The following is a 27,932-nucleotide window of genomic DNA, read 5'->3' on the forward strand; positions in this document are numbered from 1 at the left end:
GTAAAGTCAGTATTTACTGTTACTTTGAGGTGGTTCCACCTGGGAGGGGATCCCATCAAGGTAGGGTAGGAATTGTTTCCTCTAGGGGTACGTCATGTTCCCATGTAAACTGAGATTAATCACAGCGGGATCAAGCCCTAGACCACAATTTTCATTTCATAGTTATGAATTGGAATAGAAAGTGACCCAATGTTTGCATTCTGCAAATGTCAGCTGGCAACCTTGGTTTACTAACTGGAAAGCATTTGGATTGGTTTGACATGAAAAGTACTCACCCCTTTCCCAAACGTAAGTCCTGTGAGAACTGAAGTAATGGGATAATTAAGGATTTTTCTTTGTCTACTGTGTATTCACGGGCAAAAAGAATATTAGGGATAAACAACCAGGACCTACTATATATATATAGCACAGGAAACTATATACTCAATATTTTGTAATAACCTATAAGAAAAAGGAATCCAAAAAAATGGATACATATTAACATGTATGTGTAACTGAATCACTTTGCTGCACACCTGAAACTAACACAACACTGTAAATCAACTCTACTTCAATTAAAAAAAAAAGAATATTAGGGAATATATGAATTTCTATTAAAAAAATGGAAAAGGTAAACCCAAAATAGTGTGAGCAAGCTTTATAGTGGAAAAATTTGGTGCACAATTGTATATACATATGTGTGTATATACAATCTCAAGAAATGAAATATATTGCCTCTGCATTCAATCTGATACAATAGGATGTTTTGTTTGAAATACATAGAGGAGTTCCAGCCTCACACAGTTAATTATGAATATCCCATGAAGTCTTTGGAAGACTCCCCTATACATTCACAGGAGAATAAAACTGAGTAAAGAAACTTTAAAAAAAAAAAAAAGAGAGAGAGAGAGAGATGAAATATAATTCCAGTAGTAATATAGAAAAGCCAAAAAAAAAAAAAATAGTGCCATAAAATCCCCGAGTGTCTTACGTAAAGTAAAATCTTAAATTGAAATTATTTTTTTCTTTATTTTTTTGGCGGGGGAGGCCCGCACTGCATGAGCATGTGGGATCTTAGTTCCCCGACCAGGGATACTATTTCTGTTTTTATTTATTTATTTAGGCTGCACTGGGTCTTCATTGCTGCGTGCAGGCTTTCTCTAGTTGCGGCGTGGGGGGGCGCTATTCTTTGTTGCAGTGCGTGGTCTTCTCATTACAGTGGCTTCTCTTGTTGCGGAACATGGGCTGTAGGTGCATGGGCTTCAGTAGTTGTGGCTTGCAGGCTCTAGAGCGCAGTCTCAGTAGTTGTGGTGCACAGGCTTAGTTGCTCCGCGGCATGTGGGATCTTCCCGCAACAGGGCTCAAACCTGTGTCCCCTGCATTGGCAGGCAGATTCTTATCCACTGCGCCACCAGGGAAGTCTTATACTATTTCTAAATATCCTCAGCCATTCCTGAAGGACGCAGTAAAACTAGGTTCACAGTCTTTGTATAACTATTTACATATAGGTCCCGATTTGGCTAAATCTAATAGGGCAGTTTCTGGGTTTTTTTTTTTTTTTTAATACAATTTTTAATACATTACCTTAATCAAAACTGCCTCGGGGGCTTCCCTGGTGGTGCAGTGGTTGAAAGTCTGCCTGCCAATGCAGGGGACATGGGTTCATGCCCCGGTCTGGGAAGATCCCACATGCTGCGGAGTGGCTGGGCCTGTGTGCAGCCGCTGAGCCTGTGCGTCCGGATCCTGTGCTCCGCAACGGGAGAGGCTACAACAGTGAGAGGCCCACGTACCACAAAAAAAAAAAAGAAAAAAAAAAAAGCACAATTCTGAAAACAATGTAAAAGTAGGGTACCAGCAGACATACTCTGCCATATACACAAGACTGTAAAACTTTGCGGCTGTAACAAATGAATCTGGCAATTATCTACACACTGCTATGGAGTTATCATCAAAATGTATTTTAATTGCAGTAAAAATCAGGGTGCAGGGAACTTCCCTGGTAGTGCAGTGGTCAAGAATCCGCCTGCGGGCTTCCGTGGTGGTGCAGTGGTTGAGGGTCCGCCTGCTGATGCAGGGGGCGCGGGTTTGTGCCCTGGTCCAGGAGGATCCCACGTGCCGCAGAGCGGCTGGGCCTGTGAGCCGTGGCCGCTGAGCCTGTGCTCCGCAACGGGAGAGGCCACGGTGGTGAGAGGCCTGCGTACCGTAAAAAAAAACAAAACCCGACAGCCAATAAAGGGGACATGGGTTCGATCCCTGGTCCGGGAAGATCCCACATGCCGCAGAGCAGCTAATCCCATGCACCACAACTACTGAACCTGTGCTCTAGAGCCCGTGAGCCACAACTACTGAAGCCCGTGTGCCTAGAGCCTGTGCTCCGCAACAAGAGAAGGCACCACAATGAGAAGCCCGTGCACAGCAACGAAGAGTAGCCCCCGCTCCACGCAACTAGAGAAAGCCCAAACGCAACAACGAAGACCCAATGCAGCCAAAAATAAAATAATAAATTAATAATTTTTAAAAAATGCTGTGGAAGGGGCTAGGTGGAAGCACAGAAACCATGTAGAAGATTCTGAGTGTGAGATGATGGTGGTTCTGCCTCGGAGGGAGTAGGGTGGATGATGAAAAGTAGTCAAACGCTGGTAACTTTGGAAGGTGAAGGCAACAGGACTCCTATGTGATAGACGTGAGGAGAGAAACAGAGGCTTCGAGGATGATTCTGAGAATTTTTGCCTGGGCAACTGGAATATGAGGTGCTGTTGAAAGAAATAGGGGAGGTTGAAGTTGGAGTAGGTTTTTATTACTTTAAAAATTTTTTATTGTTTCTTTTTGTCCACACCATGTGGCTTGCAGGATCGTAGTTCCATGACCAGGGATCAAACCGCTGCCCTCGGCAGTGGAAGTGCAGAGTCTTAACCACTGGACTGCCAGCGAAGCCCCTGGAGTAGATTTTTAGGGAAATAGAAACTTTGGATACATTTTTGTATGGTACATGTGAGGTATATAGAATTAGTACTTTCTTTATTGAATTTGTTACAATATGCTTCTGTTTTATGTTTTGGTTTTTTGGCCTCAAGGCATGTGGGATCTTCACTCCCCAACCTGCATCGTAAGGCCAAGTATTAACCACTGGACCGCCAGGGAAGTCCCAGTACTTTATTTTGTTTAACAGGTAAAGAATTATGTTAGGGGAAAAATTAGGGTTGGCTTCCAAAAATGCATTTTCTATATTAAAAAATAAAGTCAAGATTTGGAAAAATAAAAGGAGCTTGGTTATGGACCTATTCAGTCTCAGGTACATGCCAGACATCTAAGGATAACGTCCAGTAGGAATTAGGTACAAGTCTGAAATTTGGGAGAAGTAACTTGGCTGAATATATCCATTTGAAAACTGTGAGATGGTATATCAGTCATAAGACAGGGTGAGATCCCACAAAAACGAAATAAGAGTTCAGGATAGGAAAGCAGGGAGTACAGAAAAGTCTCTTGAAAAACTGTCATACAAAAGTAAGAAACATGAAAGAAGCAAGGAGGATATTTGGCCAAGGAGTAGGCAGACTATTGTTTATAGAAAAGACAGTATTTACAATGCAGTTTGTAAAAGAAAAAAACAGCATCAGTGGTTCAAAATAAACGAGATCTGATTAACTACAGGGTCAGATCCAGATTGATCATTTTCTCCAGGAGGTTCTAGCCCTTGTGCTTTCCTGTTTTGGGACATGCAGGTATTGCATTACCATGTTTTCACAGTAAATTGCATCTTTAATCACCTGAAAGATGATCATCTCTATCCCAAATTATGACAGGGTTTTAAATTTCCTAAAATTTTGTTAAGGATGTTTTGCATCTATGTACATGTGGGTGTTGGTCTGCAGTTTACTATTAACAGTACTGCCTGATTTTGGTATCAAGTTAAAGCTAATCTCATAAAACTAGCTGAGAATTCCATCTTAAAAAAATAATAATAATTTGAGTGGAATTGGAATTATTTTTTCCTTAAATGTCTAGAAGTCACTAGTCATCTTGGCGTGAAATCATAGTAGGAAAAATTTAAACTACTAATTCAATATCTAAAACAGAAGGCACTTCAGATTACTCATTTCTTCCTCAGTGAACCTGAGTAGTTGAAGTATTTCAAGAAATTTTTTTCCTCAACTTCTGGTTTTTGTAGAGTTGTTGGAAAGTGTTTAAAATATCACATATAGGGACTTCCCTGGTGGCTCAGTGGTTAAGACTCCGTGCCCCCAGTGTAGGGGGCCTGGGTTTGATCCCTGGTCAGAGCACTAGATCCCACATGTATGCCGCAACTAAGAGTCTGCATGCTGCAACTAAGGAGTCTGCCTGCCACAACTAAGACCTGGCACAACAAAATAAATATCACATATAATCCTTTTAATGTCTTTAGTGCTTTCCCATCTTTCATTCTTCATATTGGTAATTTTTTTTTCTTTTTTTCTGATCTACCTAGAGATCTATCAGTTCTCTTCATCTGAAGGACAGTTTTGGAGTTCGCTGATTTTTCTCTATTTTCTATTACCTATTTTATTAATTTCTGCTCTTTATTCTTTCTTTCCTTTTGCCTACTTTGGTTTTTAAATTTTTTTAAATCAAAGGGCATGGTTTATTTACCTGTTTATCTGTTTATTTATGGATGGCTGTGTTGGGTCTTCGTTGCTGTGCATGGGCTTTCTCTAGTTGGAGTGAGTGGGGTCTACTCTTTGTTGCAGTGCGTGGGCTTCTCATTGTCCTGGCTTCTCTTGTGGAGCACAGGCTCTAGGTGCGCAGGTTTCAGTAGTTGTGGCACATGGGCTCAGCAGTTGTGGCGCATGGGCTTAGAGCACATGAGCCACAACTCGAGCCCACGTGCCACAAATACTGAAGCCCATGTGCCTAGAGCCCATGCTCCACAAGAGAAGCCATCGCAGTAAGAAGACTGCACACTGCAATGAAGAGTCCCCAGTCGCCTGAACTAGAGAAAGCCCACGTGCAGCAACGAAGACCCAAGGCAGCCAAAAATAAATTTTTTTAAAAAAGTCTTAAAAAAAAAAATTTGCTGAGAATTTCCCAAACCATCAAATCTTGTGTCTTTTCTGTTTTTCAAGTCTTCCCTATATTTATTTTTCCCTATCCCATTTTACTATAATCAGTAAGAAGAAACGAGGCCACAACTTTCCACACTTTTTAGAAATGTCCTCAGCTAAATGTCCATAAAAAGACTTGCACATGAATACTTGCAGCAGCTTTATTTTTAATATTTGGAATCTGGAGGGGTGGACCTCCAAATATCATTTAAGATAAATTGATATGGTGTGATATATCCATACAGAACATTACTCAGCAATAAACAAAATGAGCTATGGATGATTCTCAAAATAATCAGGTTGCAAGACAGGAGACAAAAATAAACATTTAAGTTCCACTTAAATAGAATTCTAGAAAAGGCAATTTTATCTATACTGAAAGTCAATCAATGGTTGCCTAGGGATGGTAGGGAAAGTATTAGGAAAGGCACAGAGAAAGGGTGATGGATATATCCAGTATCATGACTAGATGATTTCAAATGTGTATACATATATTAAGGCTTACCAAACTGTACAGTGTGTGCAGTATACTGCATGTTGACTACAGTTCTATTCTCAGTCCCAGGGTTCCTGCCTATGCAGCAAAGACATCAGCTGAAGAGCCCAAGGAGGCACAGAAATTGAGGAAAATTACATTCTTTGCTCTGCCACTGACCCTGGTGGGGTCAGTGAGACAGCCCCAGAGAGCATGACCATCTCCATACATGATCTCATCCAGCAACAGTGACTTCAATGTTTATGGATGTGTTTTTAGCATGGGCACACCCATTCTCATTTGCAGCAGTCTCTCCAATCCCAATTATTCACACCCAGTGTTTCTGTATCAATTTTGTTTCCTCCCTGGACACAGTAAGTCTTACAGCCAGTGACTCCTGTACCAGATTCTGGCCTTCAAGGCATATGGCACTTGGCAAGTCCTGAGGAACAGCTGCCCCTCAACAGTGCCAGGGAATGTGCGATATATTGTGAAAACAAGACACTGAAGCCATGCTGCTCCCAAACATGTTGTTGGTTGTTACAATACCACCCTCCTCAAGGTGATGTCTGGACCCTCTAATAACTCTGAAATCCAGACAAAATCAAGCCCACAAAGCCCTGAATTTTCACCCAAGCTTTTGTCAGCAAAGGAAATTAACACCAAGATTGGACTGAGAACTGTTCTCTGCCAACCTGCTGTTCCATTTGAGGCACACAGTTGAGAGCCCACCACAAACAGTTTACCTCTTCAGTTTGGCAGAGTCTAATGGTTTCTAATTTCTAAACCACTCCAGCCACTAAAAAGAACCTCCGAGGTTAAAGGTGGCTTAGATAATAATTTATTTATTATTACCACACAAACCAGAGCAACATGAGGCAAGTAGTTATCCAGCTGGGTGACTTGGAGGATGGAAAAATGCATCACAAGTATCACATGAGACCAACAATGTCCATGAATAAAGTAAAACTTTTCTGCTACCAGAACACAGCTCAGGTCCTCTTGGCTAAAGGTGGATCATGTCCACACCTTTTCCGGTCAGAGGGGAGCAAATGAGGACCACCTTTTTTTTTTTTTTTTTTTTTTTTTGCAGTACACGGGTCTCTCACTGTTGTGGCCTCTCCAGTTGCAGAGCACAGGCTCCAGACGCGCAGGCTCAGCGGCCACCCAGCCGCTCCGCGACACGTGGAATCTTCCCGGACGGGGGCACGAACCCGCGTCCCCTGCATCGGCAGGCGGACCCTCAACCACTGCGCCACCAGGGAAGCCCGAGGACCACCATTTAATTCAGGTTTCTTATGGTTTCCTCCAGGGATTGAAGAGAGTATGAAGTTCTGCCTCCCCTAAGAATATTACGGTAATCAAGCTGGTAGAGTTGAGATGGTTTCAGCCACAGGCACTGACACTAACAAATATGGCAAGGAACCTGAGCAGGTCTGAAAGTGCAACACAGCCCCTGAAAGCTTCGCCTGCACCTGGCATTCATAAAATACTCCACAGTATTAATGTCCAGATATATGTGGTTTCACATGATTGATGTCTCCCTCTCTAAAGGCAGTTACAGAGCTCCTCGCCATGAGTTCTGTTGTGTTGGAAGCACTCCTAAAGCCTTCTGGCAGTGTGAACCTTCTGGTGCCTAATGAGATGGGAGCTTAAGCTATACGATTTCCCACATTCATTGCATTCATATGGCCTTTCTCCAGTGTGAACTTTTTGGTGCCGAACAAGGTGGGACGTTCTGATGAAATCTTTCCCACATTTGCTGCACACAAAAGGCCTTTCACCTGTGTGAACTCTCTGGTGTGCAATAAAGTCAGAGCTTCGACTAAAGAATTTCCCACATTCAATGCACTCAAAAGGCCTTGCCTCAGTATGAATTCTCTGGTGTTTAATGAGGGTGTACTTGTGGCCAAAGGATTTCCCACATTCACTGCAAACATAAGGATTTTCTCCAGTGTGGATACTCTCATGCTGAACAAGTGTGGATTTGTGTCTGAAGACCTTCCCACAATCGTGGCACTTATAAGGCCTTGCTCCATTGTGAACTCTCTGGTGTACAATTAGGTTGGAGTGATGACTGAAGTATTTGCCACATTCGCCACACTTATAAGGCATTTCTCCAGTGTGAATTCTTTTGTGCTGAGTAAGGTTGTCCTTGCGGCTAAAGGCTTTTCCACATTCACTGCACTCATAAGGCCTTTCTCCTGTGTGGATTCTCTGGTGCTGGACAAGTGTGGCTTTGCGGCTGAATGCTTTCCCACATTCACTGCACTCATAAGGCTTTTCTCCAGTATGGATTCTCTGGTGCTGGACAAGTGTATCTTTGCGACTGAAAGCTTTCCCACATTCACTGCACTTGTAATGCATTTGTCCAATGTGATAGGCCTCCCCGCTCTCAGTGCTCCTTGTTTTCCTCTTGTTGGGGGTGGCCTTTTGCTGGTGACTGCCCAAACTGGTCTGGAAGTTCTTCTGCTCCTCCTCACATGCAAAGGGCTTCTCTGACAGGTAATGTTCTTCACAAGCCCTACAGTTCTTCACAAATGGTGTCTTGCCTTTGTCTCCTCTTAAGAGTTTCTCTACATTGTACAGCTTCTGGTGCTGGTCAAAGTTTGCACTGAAGCAGAACTGTCTCCCACATGCCCCACATGTGTAAGGTTTCAGTCCATGGTGTGTTTCTTGGTGTTCATCCAGGTGCAAAATATCTTTCAAGATTGGTCCACATAAGTCACAAGAGTGAGCCATCTGGGTTGATGAATCTGCCTTGAAAGTATGAACATGTGACACTGCTACAGAAACACTCTGCTCAGAAGGTGCCTCTTCATTCTCCACTCCATGCCAACAACCTGAAAGCAGAAAAATGCTTAACAGCATGCTTACTTCAGTGGGAGTGGGCAATCCCATCACAAATGTGTATCTAGCATCTAGCATACCCAAATTGAGTCCACAGGGTTGCTGGCAGGACAACAGCTTCAGGATTAAGTTAAAGAAAGGGCTGCTGTGCAATACTGGACTCTGTGGGTCACAGAATGGGGAAGGCCTTACAACAAAGACACAGGATGGGGTGTAGCTAAGGGAGAAGAGGCAGGCAAGATCTCCAACTCACACCTTGCAAATGACTTTTAGAAGGACCTTGACTATTGGTGACAGGTGAGTACTATCCAGAAATACTATGTCCAGGACCAGAAAATGTGATTTAAAATGAGTAACTTGTATTCAAAAACTAAGAACATGTTTATGTTTCATGACACATTAGCATTGTCCAACAGATGAGAGCACCACAGAGGGAGCAGTAGAGAGCACTGATGAGTGGGGTGGGCAGCCCTGGGTCACAGACCCGAATAGAAGTGGCAAGTATGTAAAGAATCCAGAATGGGGATATGCCAGGCCTATAGCCTGGGCACCAAACAGCAGTGGGCATAGGACAGGTTTCTGGTGCTATTTGAACCCATCCTTGAAGTTATATCCTGCCCAGGCTCCCACTCACCAGGGCCTGTCCATGTCTTTTGCTTTGGCTAGTCAGGACCTCTTAATCAGGCACTCATCTTTCCCCTGCTACAGTTCGGCAACCACAGAGGATCTAGAAGATACAAGTCACACAGGAAAGACAGGGCAAGCGAATAGGAAAGCAATGGCCTAGGATAGCCCACCCAGAAGAGATTAAATACAAAATGAAAACCTTAAAGGAACAATCCAGTGGGCCCCACAAGCAGTGACCATAACTGTAATTCATGACAGAGATAGGCCCAAGGGAATGTCAATTAAAGAAAGGGGACATAATCTGGAGCAAAAAGGCATCATGAGTGTAGACAGAGCCATCCACCCAGGAAGAGGCCGGGCAGGGTAGTATCCACTGGGCTGACCATAAGACTCTTGACCTTCAAATCCTTCCTGGCAATTTTGGGGTAACAGAAGTCAGGAAGCATAGGGAGCATACCCAACCAAGACCTGACACCCAGACGATGTATGTGAGGGAGTGCCCACAGTCCAGCTATAGGAAAGAAATCACAACTTCTAGGGGAAAAACAGGAAAGGATATGCAGGGCCTTACCCAGGAAAACCATAAAAGCAAAGCACAGAAGGCACTGCATTGTGATATGAGAGTCTCTGAGCTTTATCAAGAGGTCCTCATTGCTCCCAGGAAAAATACACAAACACACCCTCAAAAGTCACATGATCCTACATGAACAGGACAACAGCACAAGGGCAGCCTCTCTTCCCAGGATTCCCAGTGTATCCACCACACTTTCACATTCCTCCCCAGCTCCCCAACTCAAAACAAGACAGCAGGCCCTGGTGTAATTGATGCCTCATTAATCATTTCACCCAACCTAGAACAACAAGCAAGTGGACAGATAGACATTGTATAGTCTGGGCCTGGCAGGCAGGAACCAACCCTTCTCCAGCCAGCTAGTTCCCATGGGATCCAGAGATTATGCCTCTCATACACAAATTTGAGCTCCCTGTTCCCCTTAAAACCCTCAGTACCTGAGCCCCCAGGCCATGAATTCAGATTCCATCTCCAGGGACACATCACTCTTTAGACCACACCTCCCTCGTTATCTAAGAAGGCTCCCAAAGTAGGTACCTCGCAGATGTAAACCTGCACATGGCATCCAGAGAATGCTTGGTTGATGCATCCAGGATTACATTCAGCCCCAGTCAACGGGCCTTCACTGCCATAGGTATTTCCGAACTCAGCTTTTAATTTCTTCCTTGATTAAACTTCAGCAATTCAGAAGCACATGCAGATTATCAGATAAAGCCAGACCTTTTCCACCTTGCTACTGCATGCTGGGGAAACTATACCCTCATCAGTCACAGGCTTAACACTTACCACTAAACTCTCATCCAAAGCCCATACCCACTGGCCTTCTACCCCAAGCACAGTGGCTCTGCAGCTGACCCTATTTAGCTCTGAACTAACCTACCAGCTCGATTAAAACTCCCTAGTCCCCACCAAAGGTCACCACAAAACCTGAAAAGCACACGGAGAGGGGAATAAGCGCCAGCTTTGGTCTTTCATGTCATCTCTATTACTGCTTTACCTCAGCATTCATCTCACTTCTACTTTTTCTCTTTCATCAACTGCCAGATCCTATTTTCCCTGCTCACCATGGACACTAACCTCCCTTTTCTTGCCTCTAAGGTAACTCTTACTTCCACTCCACTGTGCCCACTTCCTTTCCAGACCCCCAAAGGCACTGCCACCATGACATAAAGGTTCTCTCTCTAAATCTGATACACAGCTCTACCCTAATCACATACTGGCTGTCACCTTGTGGATGTCTCCAACTTGAATCCCTCCTCTGAACTCCATACCCATGTGTCCAGCTGTCCACTTGATACATCAACTCAGATGTCTTTGGACCACTGCAGATTCAACATTCAAAACCTAACTCTGGATATTAACCTCTGAAAGTTACTCTCACCACCAACTTCACTATTTCAATTGAGAATTTTTTCTTCCTTATGTCTTCTCAGGCAAAAAACTGTGGGGTCATCTGTCACTCTTCCCGGTCTTTCTCTCATGCTCCACATCAGAAAATCTAGTTGGTCCTACTTTAAAAATAAAAACAAACCCCACCAGAATCCAAGCACTTTTCTCTTACCCCCGTAGCCACCACTCTGGCCCAGCCATCATCAGCAGTCCTCTTTACTACCCCCATAGTCTTCACTGTGCAGCCAGAGAAACCCTGACCAGAATAAGATCACTCCCTTCTCTGGTCCAAACTTTCCATGGGTCCCACCCCTTTCAGAACAGAAGCCCAGCTCCACAGGCTGCCATTTCAGAGCTGAAACCTGTCCCCTGCTATCTGATCACTACACATAATGGAGAAATAAAGTTCCCTGAACAAGACCAGTTCAGTCTCAAATGATGTATCTGCATATGCTGGTTCCCATGGGCACTGTTCCATACTTCTTCCCATTGCTTGCTGGAAATGGAAACCCTTCCATATAATTCCAGAATAGTTTGCAGGGCACAAGGCCTTTGGTGACACCAGGATCCCCAAACCCAATGGCAGGCAGAAAGGTAGGTTAAGATTCCCAAGACACCATTATCTGCCATGATGGGTTGCCAAGATCATGGAGAGGTACGCTAGGCTGACTGAGAACCTGCACACTTGCACTCACCTATGCAGGGATCTTAATCGCTTCTGCCACCACAGCAATCTGGCAGGAAGAGGGAGCTGGGAGTGGCAGGTTACCACTGTGGGATTTCAAAGACTGAACTGTTCCTCTCACCCTCACCCTGCCCTTTGGTGAGGATGATTTCAGATTGTCTAACTTAAGATACTCAGACCTTAGTGCTGCCTCCTACCAGCTATGTGACCATGATCCAAGATTTCTCTGTGTTCTCACATACAAAGCAGGGATAATGGTGGTATCCACCTAATAGGGCTGTTTGTATCAGACGTGTTATTACGCGTCAAGTACCTTTGAATTAACTTTTACCGTCCACATGCTTAACAGTTTTGCAAATGTTTTTGGTTTGAATGAAGTATGTAATAGGTTCTTTTAAATTCTGGGTTTGTCTTTAAGTCTTTAATGAAACTTGATATTTAAGACTTCTCATTGTAATCAAATACTTAGAGACAAGTTTTTCAATCAATTAAGCAGTGGTATAAATTTATCATACCTTAACATTTTTAATTTTTAATGCCTGCTAATGTATACTTGCCAGGTATACACTAGATCCTTTCACCAAACCAGCCTACCTGGTATACATTCCTCTGAAGGTGAGCATGCTGGTGGCCCTTCATTAGAGGTGTTCATCATCTCTCCTCAACTGAGGAGTCAGGGAACTGATGTAACAGTGCCCTGGATTGGGGTGGGGCTACTCCACTAGCCTGGCTGACTTTTCCTTGGCTCCACAGAGGGGGCATGCTGAGTCCACAGAGTGGCAAATTTATAGCACCTTACACCTTGCTCTCCATCTCAGGTCAGGTTCCTAATACCCTACAGCCCTCTCCTCCTGCTAACACCAGCCACAACCCTTTCATATTCCAGGACCTCTCCTTTCTGGAGGAAATCTCAGGGACATCCACCCCTTTTCCCTGTACTCTTTCACCCCAGGGACCACATAAAATAACAACCTTCACATTCTCCCCCTAAATCTCATCTCCAGGCTTTGATAAGACCTCATTCCTCAGAGGTCTCCAGCCCAGCTTGCTCTGCAGAACTCCAGACCAGCATATCCAAATGCCCATGTGACGCCTCTACTGTGAAACACTATGGATTTATCAAGTCCTAAGTCCAACTCCTGTTCCCCCTGAAAGGTGCTTCCCTCGTCCAACTTACCCATTTCCATTCTTTCAGATGTTCAGGTGAAAAACAAAACAAAACTTGGGTGGTCCTTCACATCCCTTTCTCATTCACAGCCGTATCTAACGCACCAGAAAATTCTGTTGGTTCTATCTTTAAAATCTCTCCAGAATTTAATGATTTATCCAGTTCCAATCCCCCCCCTGCCACTGTTCTGGTACAGCCACCACCACAACGTTCCTGGAGTTTGTGGCCTCCTCACCGGTCTCCCTGTCTCCATCCTCATCATCTCCACCCCACCCTAGTTTGTTTTCCCCTGCGCTTTAGGAATACTTTTTAAAAAATCCCTGATCACACCATGTTCCTCCACGGCTCCCAACATCCTCCTAATGAAAGCACTCGCCTCACCCTGACGTTCCAGGCATGACTACTACTCACACTCTCTGCTCCCTGAAGATGTGAGCACCCCAGTCTCTCGAAAGTTCCCGACTCAGTGACAACCCCAAGTCTTTGCTCCTGCTAGTGGCTCGGCGGGGTACCACTCTTAAACGTCTCACCACACTGGCTATTAGAAATGGCGGCTCCATCCACAAACGACCTGGACCCCGGGCCACAAGGGTCTCAATAGGCACCACTCACTCGGGGTCCTACGATTCGAAGGTGGGGGGCGGGACGCGTCAAGATCCGGGGAACGCAGCACTCACCTAAGCGGGTCCGTCCCCAAGGCCGCCGCCATCACAGTCTGGACCACACAGATTCGGGAGGGATCCCACGTCGGAAACCGGGCATAGCCGTCGCTCGGCCAGGCGGAGGAATTCTCGCGAGCGCTACCACCACCGAGCCACTCTGCATCGAGGACAGGGTAGCCACTCGCGCCTTCTCACTTTCCGTCACCTCTGAATCGAACCACAGCTCCCGACGTTATGCTCCGATGGGTCGACCAAGAGCCAACAAAATGTCCGCCGCGAAGATGCCGGAAGTCCCTCCCAGACGACTTCCGCACATACGGAAATGTCCTAAGAGTACCGCCGCTGCGCGGCGCACGGGCTTCTGGGTAATGTAGTTCTCATTGAGCCACCGGCCGCAGCGACTCGTTGACGCCCTCGCGTGGAACCACAAGGGACGCTGGGGCCTCGCGGCTCCGAGGACGGGGCGGAGCTTCACTCGTCTTAAGAAGTCCGCGCCCACTTTCCGTGTAGAGTACTCTGCAAGGATCGAAGAAATGTTCCCTCAGATATTCCCCAAAGCTACAAAACCTAATGGACATAACCACATCAGATGTCACTTTGAGTCCACTCATATTTCCTTGTTTTTTAAATACTTACAGATGGAAGAGAGAAGCAAAGATGCAATTATGAAAAAATAAGTAAATTATACGATATGCTGTATGATGATAGGTGCCTTGGGGGGGAAAGCTGGATTTCAGGGAAGAGCAGGGAATGAGACGGTGTAATATTAAATATAATAATGAGAAACCTCATGGATACTTCAGGCAAGACTTGAAAAATGATGAAGAATTAAGTCACGTGGCATTTTTGTGCATACCCAAGAACTGTATCAGCCAGAGTCATGTCCTAAGCAAAGCCAGGTGCTGATGCCCATGGAACTAGGTGAGTGAGGAAGGGAGTTTTAAAAAGGTCAGGGACTTCCCTGGTGGCAGAGTGGTTAAGAATCCTCCTGCCAATTCAGGGGACACAAGTTCAAGCCCTGGTCCAGGAAGATCCCACATGCCATGGAGCAACAAAGCCCGAGGGCCACAGCTACTGAGCCTGCGCTCTAGAGCCTGCAAGCCACAACTACTGAAGCCAACGCGCCTAGAGCCCATGCTCTGCAACAAGAGAAGCTACCACAATGAGAAGTCTGCCAAAATAAATAAGTAAATTTATAGGGAAAAAAAAAAAAAGAGGAGGTCAGAGGGACTTCCCTGCTGTTCTAGTGTGTAAGACTCCACACTGCCAATGCAGGGAGCCTGGGTTCCATCCCTGGCTGGGGAACTAGATCCCACACATGTGCCACAACTAAAGATCCCACATGCTGCAACTAAGACCTAGCGCAGCCTAAATAAATAAATATTTTTTTAAAATTCAAGAAACATAAAAAGGATGTCGAGAGGAACATGGGCTAAAGGCCTGTGAAGTGCCTCAGGGTCTTGTAAAACTTCTGAATTTTCTTTTTTTTTTTTTTTTTACAGGAATACTATAAGATTTTTATTATAGGTGAATTGGACATAAAATTATAAACTGTCATTTTTAACCCTCAGTTACTTTTTTTACTGTTGATAGACTTAAGTACAAAACATCTTTAAAAAGTATGGTTCTTGAATGATGGCATATACACCAGGTTAGTAACAACTAACCTTCTAAAAAATATGTCTGTGGAAAAGCTTCCAAATGAATGCAATTTCAATATCACTTTTAACAGATTTAAGTTATATCTATTCTGGCACTAGTAACAGCATTCTTTGATGGTAGCTCACTATAAGATATTGTATTAGAAATACGTAAATTAAGCAACTGCTTCTTATGATATGCATCATTTTCCTGGTTGGTGTGTTCATCCAGAGATTTCCTTATACAGTCCTTTAGTTCATCAATTCCTTCCCCAGTAACTGCAGAGATGGGGATGATGTGTTGGAACTCCACGGTCCTCTCTGGAATCATGTTTTTTTCAAATAAATGCAAAAAATCTTTAGGATTCTGGAGTTGGTTCATCAGTACATGGAATTTATCTTGGGCATCTGGCAAGTCCATTTTATTAACTGCCAGGAGTGCAGGTTTTGTCTGAAGTTCCTCTCTGTACAACTCCAATTCTTTTGAAAGCAGTAGTATGGTTTCAAAGGCAGTTCTGTATTGAGTTTGGGAAGAAAGCTGAAATCCAGAAACATCAACAACAAAAAGTAGTTGTTTAGTTCTTTCTATATGCTTGAGGAATTTGTGGCCCATCCCTTTGTTCATATGTGCTCCTTCTATTAAACCAGGAAGATCAGCTACTGATATCTGTTTGAAATCACTATACATAATTTTTCCGAGTTCAGGCTTTAATGTTGTAAATGCATAATCTGCAATTGCAGGTTTTGCATGAGAAATCTTACTTAGCAAAGAGGATTTTCCAGCATTTGGGAATCCCACTAAGCCTATATCAGCTATAAGTTTTAGATCAAGGTGAATTACTCGTTTCTGGCCTTTCAATGGTAAGAAATTTGTAAGTAATTTACCACCAAGACCTCCTTCAGCTACCAAAATTCTGTCTTTCTCTTTATTGAGTTCTCCTATAATTTTACCATTTTCATCAGTTATTGAAATACCCACGGGTACAGGAATTTCACAGTCTTTTCCTTTGGAGCCTTTCAGTGCACTAACTCGACTGTTTGCTCCTTCTCCAGCCACAAACCGTTTCTGAGGATATTTATCTTTAAGTCGTTTTAAAGTCATTTTGTTATGGGCTACAACCCAGACGTCACCACCTTTTCCACCTTCTCCACCTAAGCGAGGGTAGCCCATTCCACCACTTCCTCCCCTAGTGAAGAGTCTCAGGTTATCAATGAAGTCTCCATACTTTCTGAGCAACACCCGACTGCAGGTCACCATGCCCGCGATGGGCGAGCACTCACACCCGCGGAAGCTGTTCGCACCGAAGTCTGAATTTTCTTTAAGTAAAAGGAGGAGTCTTTCCAGGATTTTAGTCAAAGATGGACACTACCTGACTCATAGTTTTAAGGGTCATATTGGCTGGAGAGTTGAGAATAGACTGAAAAAAAACAAGCATAGGATAGAGAAAATCAGTTAGATGACCACTGCAAAAATCCAGGTAGAGGATGGTGCTAATCAGGCTGGGGGCAGGCACGGTGATGAAAAGTGGTGAGACTCATGATATATTTTGAAAGTGGACCCAATCAGATTTCCTATGGGGCTGGTTCTGTGGTATGAGAAAAAAAATGACTCAAGGATGATCCCTAGATTTTTTAGTCTCAGCAACTGGAAGGATGGGGTTGGCATCGACTGAAAATGGGAAAGCTGTGGCCAGAGCAGAATTAAAAGAAAGCTCACACACTGAAAACACCAAATGCTGGTGAGGATGTTTAGCAACAGGAACTCTCATTCATTGCTGGCTGGAATGCAAGTGGCACAGCCACTTTGCAAGACAGTCTGGCAGTGTCTTAAAAAACTAAACATACTTACCATACAATCCAGAAATTTTGTTCCTTGGTATTTACCTAAAGGAATTGAAAACGTTTGTCCACACAAAATCCTGCACATCATGGATGTTTATAGCAACTTAATTCATAACTGTCAATGTTCCATCTTGGAAGCAAGCAAGATGTCCAGGAGGTGAATGGATAAATAAACTGTGGTACATACAGACAAGGAAATACTATTCAGCTCTAAAAAGAAATGAGCTATCAAGCCACGACAAAACATGGAGGAAACTTAAATGCATATTACTAAGGCAAAGAAGCCAATGTGAAAAGGTTACGTACTGTATGATTCCAACTCTGACATTCTGGACAAGGCAAACCTATGGAGACAGTAAAAATATCAGTGGTTATCAGGCCTTAGGCAGGAGGGAGGGATAAAAAGGTGGAGAATTTTTAGGGCAGTGAAACTCATCTGAATAGAACTCTAATGGTGGATTGCAGTGTAAGCCCTGACAGTTGTTTTATTTTCTTTTTTGTAACTCAAGTGCCTGACATAAACTTTGTTTGCCAAGGCATCAAAGAGGCATCCACTTCAAAGATGGCTATCTGGAATAAACAACATTGCCAGCCAGGTGTTTAGATAAACAGCCAGGTTGCCTTTCCCACTGGGGCTCCTTTGCTTTAGGAGCTGTTGGTTGATTTCAGTAACTGACCATTTGGGCTACTTGTATTTTCTCTTCCTGTGCTTTAAACTCCTACTCTTATGTTTTAATTTCCCCAATAAATAGTGAGGCCATGAAACCCTACACCCCCACTTTCGACCACAAAAGCAGAACCCCAGGCCCACGTATTCTCTCTCTCTCCCCTCGACCTTGCTATGTGGATCCGGATGTGCTATCTAATCTCCAGGTTTGTAAATAATAAACCTATATGGACTTCCCTGGCAGTCAATTGGTTAAGACTCCACGCTTACACTGCAGGGGGCACAGGTTCGATCCCTGGTCAGGGAACTAAGATTCCACATGCTGCACGGCCAAATAATAACAATAAATAATTAAATGTAGTAAAAAACTGTTTAAAAATAATAATAAACCTGTATTTTTTTTCAGTTTCCTGGATATTGCTGAAGGGCATCTTGCAATCAAAATAAGAACCACAAGAGCCAGTCCAACCACAACATTCCTCACTGACAGACTGAGACCAGCTCAGAACAATGGATACATGCCACTATACATTTATCCAAACACATAAAATGTACACCAAGGGTAAACCCTAATGTAAACCATGGTCATTGGGTGATAATGTGTCATTTTAGGTTCATCAATTGTAACAAATATATCACTCTAGTGGGGGGTGTTGATAATGGGGGAGGTAATGCATATATGGGGGCATGGGGTATATGGGAAATTGCTGTACGTTCCTGTCAATTTTGCTGTCAACCTAAAACTGCTCTAAATAAATAGAGTTAAAAAATTTTTTTTAATGAAAGCTGAGAAGTTTGAAGGTGTTGAGTCTGTGATGTCTACCAGATGTCCAGGAATAGGTTACAAAGTAGATCATTAGACAATCACTGGATTTTTGGATGGAGATATACATTTGGAAGTTTTGAGCTTAAAATGATATTTACAACCATGCCATTGCATAAGATTACCAATAGAACGTGTATAGGTTGTGTTAAAGTCCCCTACTATGATTGTATTACTGTCGATTTCCCCTTTTATGGCTGTTAGTATTTGCCTTATGTATTGAGGTGCTTCTATGTTGGGTGCATAAATATTTACAATTGTTTTATCTTCTTGGATCAATCCCTTGATCATTATGTAGTGTCCTTCTTTGTCTCTTGTAATAGTCTTTATTTTAAAGTTTATTTTGTCTGGTATGAGAATTGCTACTCCAGCTTTCTTCTGATTTCCACTTGCATGGAATATCTTTTTCCATCCCCTCACTTTCAGTCTGTATGAGTCCCTAGGTCTGAAGTGGGTGTCTTGTAGACAGAATATATATGGGTCTTGTTTTTGTATCCATTCAGCCAGTCTGTGTCTTTTGGTGGGAGCATTTAATCCATTTATATTTAAGGTAATTATCGATATTTATGTTCCTATTCCCATTTTCTTGTTTTCAGTTTGTTATTATAGGTCTTTTCCTTCTCTTGTGTTTCTTGCCTAGAGAAGTTCCTTTAGCACTTGTTATAAAGCTGGTTTGGAGGTGCTGAACTCTCTCAGCTTTTGCTTGTCTGTAAAGGTTTTAATTTCTCCATCAAATCTGAATGAGATCCTTGCTGGGTACAGTAATCTTGGTTGTAGGTTTTTCTCCATCACTTTAAATATGTCCTGCCACTCCCTTCTGGCTTGCAGAGTTTCTGCTGAAAGTTCAGCTGTTAACCTTACAGGGATTCCCTTGTGTGTTATTTGTTGTTTTTCACTTGCTGCTTTTAATATGTTTTCTTTGTATTTAATTTTTGATAGTTTGATTAATATGTTTCTTGGCGTGTTTCTCCTTGGCTTTATCCTGTATGGGACTCTCTGTGCTTCCTGGACTTAACTATTTCCTTTCCTATATTAGGGAAGTTTTCAACTATAATCTCTTCAAATATTTTCTCAGTCCCTTTGTTTTTCTCTTCTTCTTCTGGGACCCCTATAATTCAAATGTTGGTGTGTTTAATGTTGTCCCAGAGGTCTCTGAGACTGTCCTCAGTTCTTTTCATTTTTTCTTTATTCTGCTTTGCAGTAGTTATTTCCACTATTTTATCTTCCAGGTCACTTATCCATTCTTCTGCCTCAGTTATTCTGCTATTGATCCCTTCTAGAGTATGTTTAATTTCATTTATTGTGTTGTTCATCATTGCTTGTATCCTCTTTAGTTCTTCTAGGTCCTTGTTAAATGTTTCTTGCATTTTCTCTATTCTATTTCCAAGATTTTGGATCATCTTTACTATCATTATTCTGAATTCTTTTTCAGGTAGACTGCCTATTTCCACTTCATTTGTTAGGTCTGGTGGGTTCTTACCTTGCTCCTTCATCTGCTGTTTTTCTCTCTTTCCATTTTGCTTATCTTACTGTGTTTGGGGTCTCCTTTTCGCAGGCTGCAGGTTCATAGTTCCTGTTGTTTTTGGTGTCTGTCCCCAGTGGCTAACGTTGGTTCAGTGGGTTGTGTAGGTTTCCTGGTGGAGGGGACTAGTGCCTGTGTTCTGGTGGATGAGGCTGAATCTTGTCTTTCTGGTGGGCAGGTCCACATCTGGTGGTGTGTTTTGGGGTGTCTGTGGCCTTATTATGAGTTTAGGCTGTGTTCCTGTCTTGCTAGTTGTTTGGCATAGGGTGTCCAGCACTGTAGCTTGCTGGTCGTTGAGTGAAGCTGGGTGTTGGTGTTGAGGTGGAGATATCTGGGAGATTTTCGCCGTTTGATATTACGTGGAGCTGGGAGGTCTCTTGTGGACCAGTGTCCTGAAGTTGGCTCTCCCACCTCAGTGGCACAGCCCTGACGCCTGGCTGGAGCACCAAGAGACTGTCCTCCACATGGCTCAGAATAAAAGGGAGGAAAAATAGAAAGAAAGAAAGACAGAGGATAAAATAAAATAAGATAAAATAGTTATTAAAATAAAAAATAATTATTAAGAAAAAAATTTTAAAAAACAAAAACACACAAAAAAACCATGGACGGACAGAACCTTAGGACAAATGGTGAAAGCAAAGCTATACAGACAAAATCTCAAACAGAAGCATACACATACACACTCACAAAAAGAGAAAAAGGGGAAAAAATAATCTATCTTGCTCCCAAAGTCCACCTCCTCAATTTGGGATGATTCGTTGTCTATTCAGGTGTTCCACAGATGCAGGGTACATCAAGTTGATTGTGGAGCTTTAATCCGCTGCTTCTGAGGCTGCTGGGAGAAATTTCCCTCTCTCTTCTTTGTTCGCACAGCTCCCGGGGTTCAGCTTTGGACTTGGCCCCGCCTCTGCGTGTAGGTCACCTGAGGGCGCCTGCTCAGACAGGACGGGGTTAAAGAAGCCACTGATTCGGGGGCTCTGGCTCACTCAGGCCGGGGGAAGGAAGGGGTACAGAGTGTGGGATAAGCCTGCGGCAGCAGAGGCCAGCAGGATGTTGCACCAGCCTGAGGCACACCATGTGTTCTCCCGGGGAAGTTGTCCCTGGATCACGGGACCCTGGCAGAGGCGGGTTGCACAGGCTCCGGTGTGGGGATGTGTGGATAGTGACCTGTGCTCGCACACGGGCTTCTTGGTGGCTGCAGCAGTCTCATGCCCGTCTCTTGGGTCCATGCTGATAGCCGCAGCTCACGCCCATCTTGAGCTCCTTTTTCTTTTTTTTTTTTTTGGTATGCGGGCCTCTCACTACTGTGGCCTCTCCTGTTGTGGAGCACAGGCTCTGGACACACAGGCTCAGTGGCCATGGCTCACAGGCTCAGCCGCTCCACAGCATGTGGGATCTTCTCGGACCAGGGCATGAACCCGTATCCCCTGCATCAGCAGGCGGACTCTCAACCACTGCACCACCAGGGAAGACCCTTGAGCTCCTTTAAACTGCGCTCTTAATCCCCTCTCCTTGCACACCAGGAAACAAAGAGGCAAGAAAAAGTCTCGTCTCTTCGGCAGCTCCAGACTTTTCCGGGACTTCCTCCCGGCTGGCCGTGGAGCAGGCTGTGTTCACTCCACCAACCCGTCCTCTCCCTGGGATCTAAGCTCTGAAGCCGAAGCCTCAGCTCCCAGCCCCCGCCTGTCCCAGCGGGTGAGCAGACAAGCCTCTTAGGCTGGTGAGTGCTGGTCAGCACTGATCCTCTGTGCGGGAATCTCTCTGTTTTGCCCTCCACACGCCTGTTGCTGCGCTCCCCTCTGTGGCTCTGAAGCTTACCCCCTCCGCCACCCAGTCTCCGCCCGTGAAGGGGGCTTGTAGTGTGTGGAAACCTTTCCTTCTTCACAGCTCCCTCCCACTGGTGCAGGTCCCGTCCCTATTCTTTTTTTTTTTTTTTTTTTTTGCGGTATGCGGGCCTCTCACTGTTGTGGCCTCTCCCGTTGCGGAGCACAGGCTCCGGATGCACAGGCCTAGCGGCCATGGCTCACGGGCTTAGTTGCTCCGTGGCATGTGGGATCCTCCCGGACCAGGGCACGAACCCGTGTCTCCTGCATCGGCAGGCGGATTCTCAACCACTGCGCCACCAGGGAAGCCCTCGGTCCCTATTCTTTTGTCTCTGTTTTTTCTTTTTTCTGTTGCCCTACCCAAGTACGTGGGGAATTTCTTGCCTTCTGGGAGAGGTCTGAGGTCTCCTGCCAGCATTCAGTGGGTGTTCTATTGGAGCAGTTCCACGTGTAGATGTATTTCTGATGTATCTGTGGGGAGGAAGGTGATCTCCGCATCCTACTCTTCCGCCATCTTCTCCTGTCTCTGTATAGGTTGTAAAGAGAGAAATAACTGCTGACTGAGCTCCTGTTTATTATAATACTAAGGGAATGCATTAAAAAAAAACAAAGCCAGGGAGTTCCCTGGTGGTCCAGTAACTAGGATTCCTTCCAGGCTTTCATGCTGTGGCCCAGGTTCAATCCCTGGTCGGGGAACTGAGATTCTGCAAGCTGCACAGCAAGCCAAAAAAAAAAAATTTTTTTTAAAAATTAAATTATATATTTTTTAAAAACCCAGTATATTAAGAATACAAAGGGGAAAAAAATGGTGTCAAAAGCTCCTGAAAGGAACTTAAAGGAAAATCTTAAATTCATTAATGATGATGGAGTTGTGAAGATAAAAACTCTCATTAGGGCTTCCCTGGTGGCACAGTGGTTGCGAATCCGCCTGCCTATGCAGGGGACACGGGTTCGTGCCCCAGTCCGGGAAGATCCCACATGCTGTGGAGCGGCTCGGCCCGTGAGCCATGGCCGCTGAGTCTGTGTGTCCAGAGCCTGTGCTCTGCAATGGGAGAGGCCACAACAGTGAGAGGACCACGTACCACACACACACACACAAAAACAACTCTCATTAGAACGATTAGAGAACTACATAGGAGTTGAGGTAATAGAAACAAAAAGAGAGAGAAAATGCTCATAAAAGTTTAGCCAGAGGGGCTTCCCTGGTGGCGCAGTGGTTGAGAGTCCGCCTGCCGATGCAGGAGACACGGGTTCGTGCCCTGGTCCGGGAGGATCCCACATGCCGCGGAGCAGCTGGGCCCGTGAGCCGTGGCCGCTGGGCCTGCGTGTCCGGAGCCTGTGCTCCGCAACGGGAGAGGCCACAACAGTGAGAGGCCCACATACCGCAAAAAAAAAAAAAAAAAAAAGTTTAGCCAGAAAGCATGAGGAAGAGAAATGGTAGAAAATGTACTAGATCAGAGTGAAGGGTAGCTACTTTATGAAGTACACAAATTTTATTGATGCTATTTGTAAAACAGATTAAAAGACTGAAGATCAATGATGGGTGGTTTATCATCAATATACTTACAAAACCATGAACAAAACCCCTCAGAAGCTAAGTCATGGGAAAATCATTCTTAGCTGGCATTAATGGAGGGATTGACCCTAAATTGAGGGGAGGCATCACCTCAATTATGTTGAGAAGGTATTCTCAACATAAGGGAGCCCATATTTGTTTTAGATTTGGGAGGGAGAGGGTATTGTCAAATAAAATCAAATGATGATTTCCTTTTCTCTGTATAAAGGCAGCAAAATGTTAATATAGATAGAAGTAATCCTGGGGGAACTTTATATAAAGTAACAAATAGTTTTGAGATTCTTGAGGTTTTTGCTGAATATATTAAGCTAGGAACACCAAGCTGGACAGGCAAGTAGCAGAAGTTGGAAAGGTGCTGCTGGAATAGGGGACAACTGGAGCATTCAGGTGAAGTCCTTGACCAGGACTTGGAATCTTTTAAATAAGAGATCAGTAATGACAGCTCTTTAAGCAGATGGACTAAACATTTATAGATAATTAGCAGGACTAATTAGTAGGACAATTCAGGCTAGAAGAGGTCCTAGGCTATCTGGATATTCCCCAACTAAGTGATGTGAAGTTTGCAGGTGGTGGCAGTTAGTAAGGCTAATAAGTAATCGAAATATGGAGTCTTTTTAGCCAACAGGAGCAATGGAATGTTAGAGCAGTGATTGTTGAGCTCAGGAATTATGTAGCTCTGAAGAGCAGAGAATGTGTTTGTGAACCTGATGATGGATCTGGCCTTCCCCTGTATCTGCATCTTATGCTCCCTGCTGTAAGTGGCTAGCATGTGCACCTGGGCCAAGGGTTATTGGGGTATGGTGCAAGTACACTTCCCTAACTGTTGGGATCTAGTGGTTGTGCTGTAAGGACAGTTCCCATTAGAACCATAAATAGGAATTCTGTGTTCCACTACAAACGGCCTATGACACACCATGAAGATGCTACTGAGTTCATAATAAGAATTCAAGTGGGGTGAATGTACAAAGCAAAATTAAGATTTTAAGAAGCCCATAGCATTCTGGATGTCAGATTAAAGAGTGCAGATTTTGGGTAAAAAAACAAAAATAGGGACTTCCCTGGTGGTCCAGTGGGTAAGACTCTGTGCTCCCAATGCAATGGGCCCAGGTTCAATCCCTGGTCAAGGAACTAGACGCTGAATGCATGCTGCAACTAAGAGGTCCGCATACTGCAACTAAGATCCTGCGTGCCACAACTGGGACCTGGCACAGCCAAAATTAATTAATTAATTAATTTAAAAATAAATATTAAAAAACAAAAACTTAAGATTAAAAAAAATCTTAGAACTACAGTTCAACTCTGCAATATGTGTTCCCTTCAAACAAAAGGGAACTTATAGCCATACCTCATTTTATTGTGCTTTGTAGATACCGAGGTGTTTTTTTTTTTTAACAGATTGAAGGTTTGTCACAACTCTGCATCAAGCAAGTCTATTTGTGCTGTTTTTTTCCAACAGCATTTGCTCACTTTATGGCTGTGTCACATTTTGGTAATTCTTGCAACAATTCAAACATTTTCATCATTATTATATTTGTTATGATCTTTATCAGTGGTCTCTGATGTTACTATTGCAAAAAATTATGACTCATTGAAGGCTCAGGTGATGGTTAGCATTTTTTCTTTAGGAATAAAGTACCTTTTAGTATATGTGCTGCCGAAGCGAGCACGGGAATAAAGTACCTTTTAAATAAAGTATGTCCATTGTTTTTTCAGACATCATGCTATTGCATAGTTCCCTGCCTCTGCATCTGTTTGTCTACTCTTCCTTTGGAAGTCTTGGACGCCTGCCAACACCTCCGGCCCCACACATACTTCCTTCATGGCTATTTCTCTCCCACATCTGTGTTTATGATGTCCATACCCCTCATCCAGGTACCCAAGCAATAGATCAATTCTCGGAACTCATACACTTCTTTCTGACCTGCTAGTAACATTATCGCTATGGCGATACTTTCAGATGTCTCCATCCTGAACCACACCCCAGATTTCCAGACCTCTGTGTCCAGCTGCCCACCTGATGCCACTACTCATTTGCTTTCTGAAAAATCTCATAATTTTAACACAGCCAAAAACAAAATTCCTGATATCCCCAATGAAAATCACTCTTACTACTGATTATCTCATCTCAGTTAATGAAGCTTCCAGTCTTTCAGCTGCTAAGACCAAAACTTTAGTGCCATCACTGACTCTTACCATTCTCTCTCCCACCCTCAAAATCAGAAAATCTGGGCAGCCCTTCTTAAATAATGGATCCAGAATCCAACCACTTCTTCCAACTCCACAGCCACTACTCTGGTCCATGAACACGCACCAGGACTTCTGCAATACCCTCCTCCCTGGTCATACTTCCTCCTCACAGTCTGTTTTCCACTCTGTAACCAGATGGAGCCTAAGTTTAGACCTAAGTAATATCATCTCCTTCCTCTGATCCAAATGTCCCATTACCTCCACAATAGATGCCCGACTTCTCAGACAGCCACATTACAAGACTGACTCCTGTCCCCTTGCTCTCTGTTGCTAAAAGAAAGGAGACCTGCTTTGCCCTGTTCCCAGTTTGTGGACACACTACCAAACATTTGAACATGCTGGTACCTGTTTCTGGGATAATCTTCTACACCATTTTTCACAGATAACCAGAAAGCAACTGTTCCATGAAACCCTTGGCCCGGACTAGAATGCGTCTAGAGGATTTCTCCCAGGTCCCCAAACCCAAGGGCTGGGAGAATGGCAGGTGAAGAGTCCCACAACACCACAATCTCAAGTTCATATGAGTGAGATCTAAACCAGTGAGGGCCTGGGACACCCTCCACTTCCCTGTGTAGGTTCTGTAAGTGCTTCCTCAGCCATGGGGACCTGTGGGCAGAAGCAAGCCATAAAGGTGTATTCCAAGGGGCTCAAAACTCCCTGTACCCCTCGCCAGCCCTGGAGGCCAGATGACCTTGGGCTAAAAGACTAAACTCTGCTTCAGACCTCAGTGCTGCCTCTTCCCAGTTCTATGTTGGACAAGGACTCAACCTCCCTGTGCCTCACTACGCTCATCACCCCCATTCCAATCAGTTCTCCCTCAGAGTAGCTCTTGGAAAGCTTTTAAGACACTAAATCAGACTATATTCCTCTTCTCTTCACAACGCACCATGGCTACCAGGGCCCTCAGAGCGGAGGTACAAACCCCTCAGCTTGACAGTGCAGGTGTGAGTCCACCTCACACTCTCCACTCCATGCAAATACAAGACAGTTCCAGGTTTCCCCAATCCTCCCGCCTCAGTCCCACCTCCAAGACTTTGCACCTGCCGGTCCCTCCGCCTGTCACCCTCTCCCACGCGCCATCACACTATCAGAAACAGAGCCCATCCACGACCGCCTCACCGTCCTGGACACCGCGGCCTGAGCTGCGGGCACGTGGGCAGGGGATTTAGTGTTTGGTGGGGTGAAGTCGGTGAGGCCCGGAGGACGAGCGTTTACCTGGGGCGGGTCCCGTAGCGCCGCGACCGCCATCGGACTCTGGGCGGAGCTCGGCCGGTAGCGGCGGGAGAACAGAGGAGACCCAGCCACGGCCGGCCCTATCCAGGGTCTGACGTGGGACACCCAGGGCGGTGTCGCCGAACCTCAGACCCGCCTCTGTGCAACGGGGCACCTCCACTCGGACCTCCCTAGTTCAGTCATCTCAGGCCCCACGGAGCGCTCCGGAACTAGAACAAATCCAGAGCAATTAAAATGGCCACCACAAGGAGGAGGCCGGAAGTCCCTCCCCGATGAGACGCGCATGCGCAGGAACGTCTTTACTCTGGGCTTTCATTGGCTTAGACACGCGGCCTCTCGGCGCACAGTCCTCTAGGAAATGTAGTTCTCAGAGGTCTAGCTAGGGCTCCAGCTGGTGGTCCCACCCCCACAAACCAGAGGCACTGCGAGGGATCTAACTAGGCTGGAGGAGAGGCTTTCGTTTCTTCTTAGAGTGGCTGCAGGGAGACTTATGGGGAGTGTTGTCTGCAAGTAATCACTAAAAGTTTTCAGAAATACTATTTCAGACCCCATGAAGCATGTTCCCAGACAGTAAAAGTAATATTGTAGGTGCTCCCAAAGTCTACAGATACATACTGGGCATATACCCTGAGAAAACCATAATTCAAAAAGAATCATGTACCACAATGTTCACTGCAGCTCTATTTACAGTAGCCAGGACATGGAAGCAACCTAAGTGTCCATCGACAGATGAATGGATAAAGATGTGGCACATATATACAATGGAATATTACTCAGCCATAAAAAGAAACGAAACTGAGTTATTTGTAGTGAGGTGAATGGACCTAGAGTGTGTCATACAGAGTGAAGTCAGAAAGAGAAAAATAAATACCATATGCTAACACATATATATGGAATCTTTTTAAAAAAACGGTTCTGAAGAACCTAGGGGCAGGACAGGAATAAAGACGCAGATGTAGAGAATGAACTTGAGGACACGGGGAGGGGGAAGGGTAAGCTGGGACGAAGTGAGAGAGTGCATGGACTTATATATAATACCAAATGTAAAATAGATAGCTAGTGGGAAGCAGCCACA

General features: G+C 44.5%; 2 protein-coding genes and 1 long non-coding RNA gene across 6 annotated transcripts in view; 1 reads left to right on the forward strand and 2 right to left on the reverse strand.

Annotated features, from left to right (window-relative positions):
* LOC136793091 (uncharacterized) overlaps positions 1-7,365 on the forward strand; it is a 40,815-nt gene extending 33,450 nt beyond the window's left edge. Inside the window, exon 3 of the long non-coding RNA XR_010837882.1 lies at positions 6,626-7,365. This is a non-coding gene — a long non-coding RNA (uncharacterized lncRNA). The remainder of the gene's footprint in view (positions 1-6,625) is intronic.
* On the reverse strand, positions 6,351-26,890 carry ZNF134 (zinc finger protein 134). Of its 2 annotated transcripts, XM_067019991.1 has the most exons (5): positions 26,840-26,890; positions 17,273-17,310; positions 13,500-14,000; positions 9,017-9,109; positions 6,351-8,375 (listed from the first exon to the last, which is right to left on the reverse strand). In XM_067019991.1, exon 5 carries the CDS (start codon positions 8,272-8,274, stop codon positions 7,135-7,137), a length of 1,140 nt encoding a protein of 379 aa, XP_066876092.1. In that variant the 5' UTR covers positions 8,275-8,375; positions 9,017-9,109; positions 13,500-14,000; positions 17,273-17,310; positions 26,840-26,890; the 3' UTR covers positions 6,351-7,134. The 2 variants fall into 2 exon arrangements, with proteins under 2 accessions (XP_066876092.1, XP_066876091.1); XM_067019990.1 differs by lacking the exon at positions 9,017-9,109.
* GTPBP10 (GTP binding protein 10) lies at positions 14,064-26,888 on the reverse strand. Of its 3 annotated transcripts, none has more exons than XM_067019988.1 (3): positions 26,840-26,888; positions 17,273-17,310; positions 14,064-16,542 (listed from the first exon to the last, which is right to left on the reverse strand). In XM_067019988.1, exon 3 carries the CDS (start codon positions 16,380-16,382, stop codon positions 15,219-15,221), a length of 1,164 nt encoding a protein of 387 aa, XP_066876089.1. In that variant the 5' UTR covers positions 16,383-16,542; positions 17,273-17,310; positions 26,840-26,888; the 3' UTR covers positions 14,064-15,218. The 3 variants fall into 3 exon arrangements, with proteins under 3 accessions (XP_066876089.1, XP_066876090.1, XP_058900723.1); XM_067019989.1 differs by lacking the exon at positions 26,840-26,888 and adding an exon at positions 22,186-22,230; XM_059044740.2 differs by lacking the exon at positions 26,840-26,888 and adding an exon at positions 16,974-17,008.
* Positions 26,891-27,932: the final 1,042 nt, after the last annotated feature.

The sequence above is a fragment of the Kogia breviceps genome, chromosome 18 (genome assembly GCF_026419965.1).
Source record: "Kogia breviceps isolate mKogBre1 chromosome 18, mKogBre1 haplotype 1, whole genome shotgun sequence".
Lineage (NCBI taxonomy): Eukaryota > Metazoa > Chordata > Mammalia > Artiodactyla > Physeteridae > Kogia > Kogia breviceps.

Excerpts from the sequence above, each read along its gene's own strand:
- ZNF134 (XM_067019990.1), bottom strand. The coding sequence starts at position 8,274 with ATGGCTCACTCTTGTGACTTATGTGGACCAATCTTGAAAGATATTTTG.
- GTPBP10 (XM_067019988.1), bottom strand. The coding sequence starts at position 16,382 with ATGGTGACCTGCAGTCGGGTGTTGCTCAGAAAGTATGGAGACTTCATT.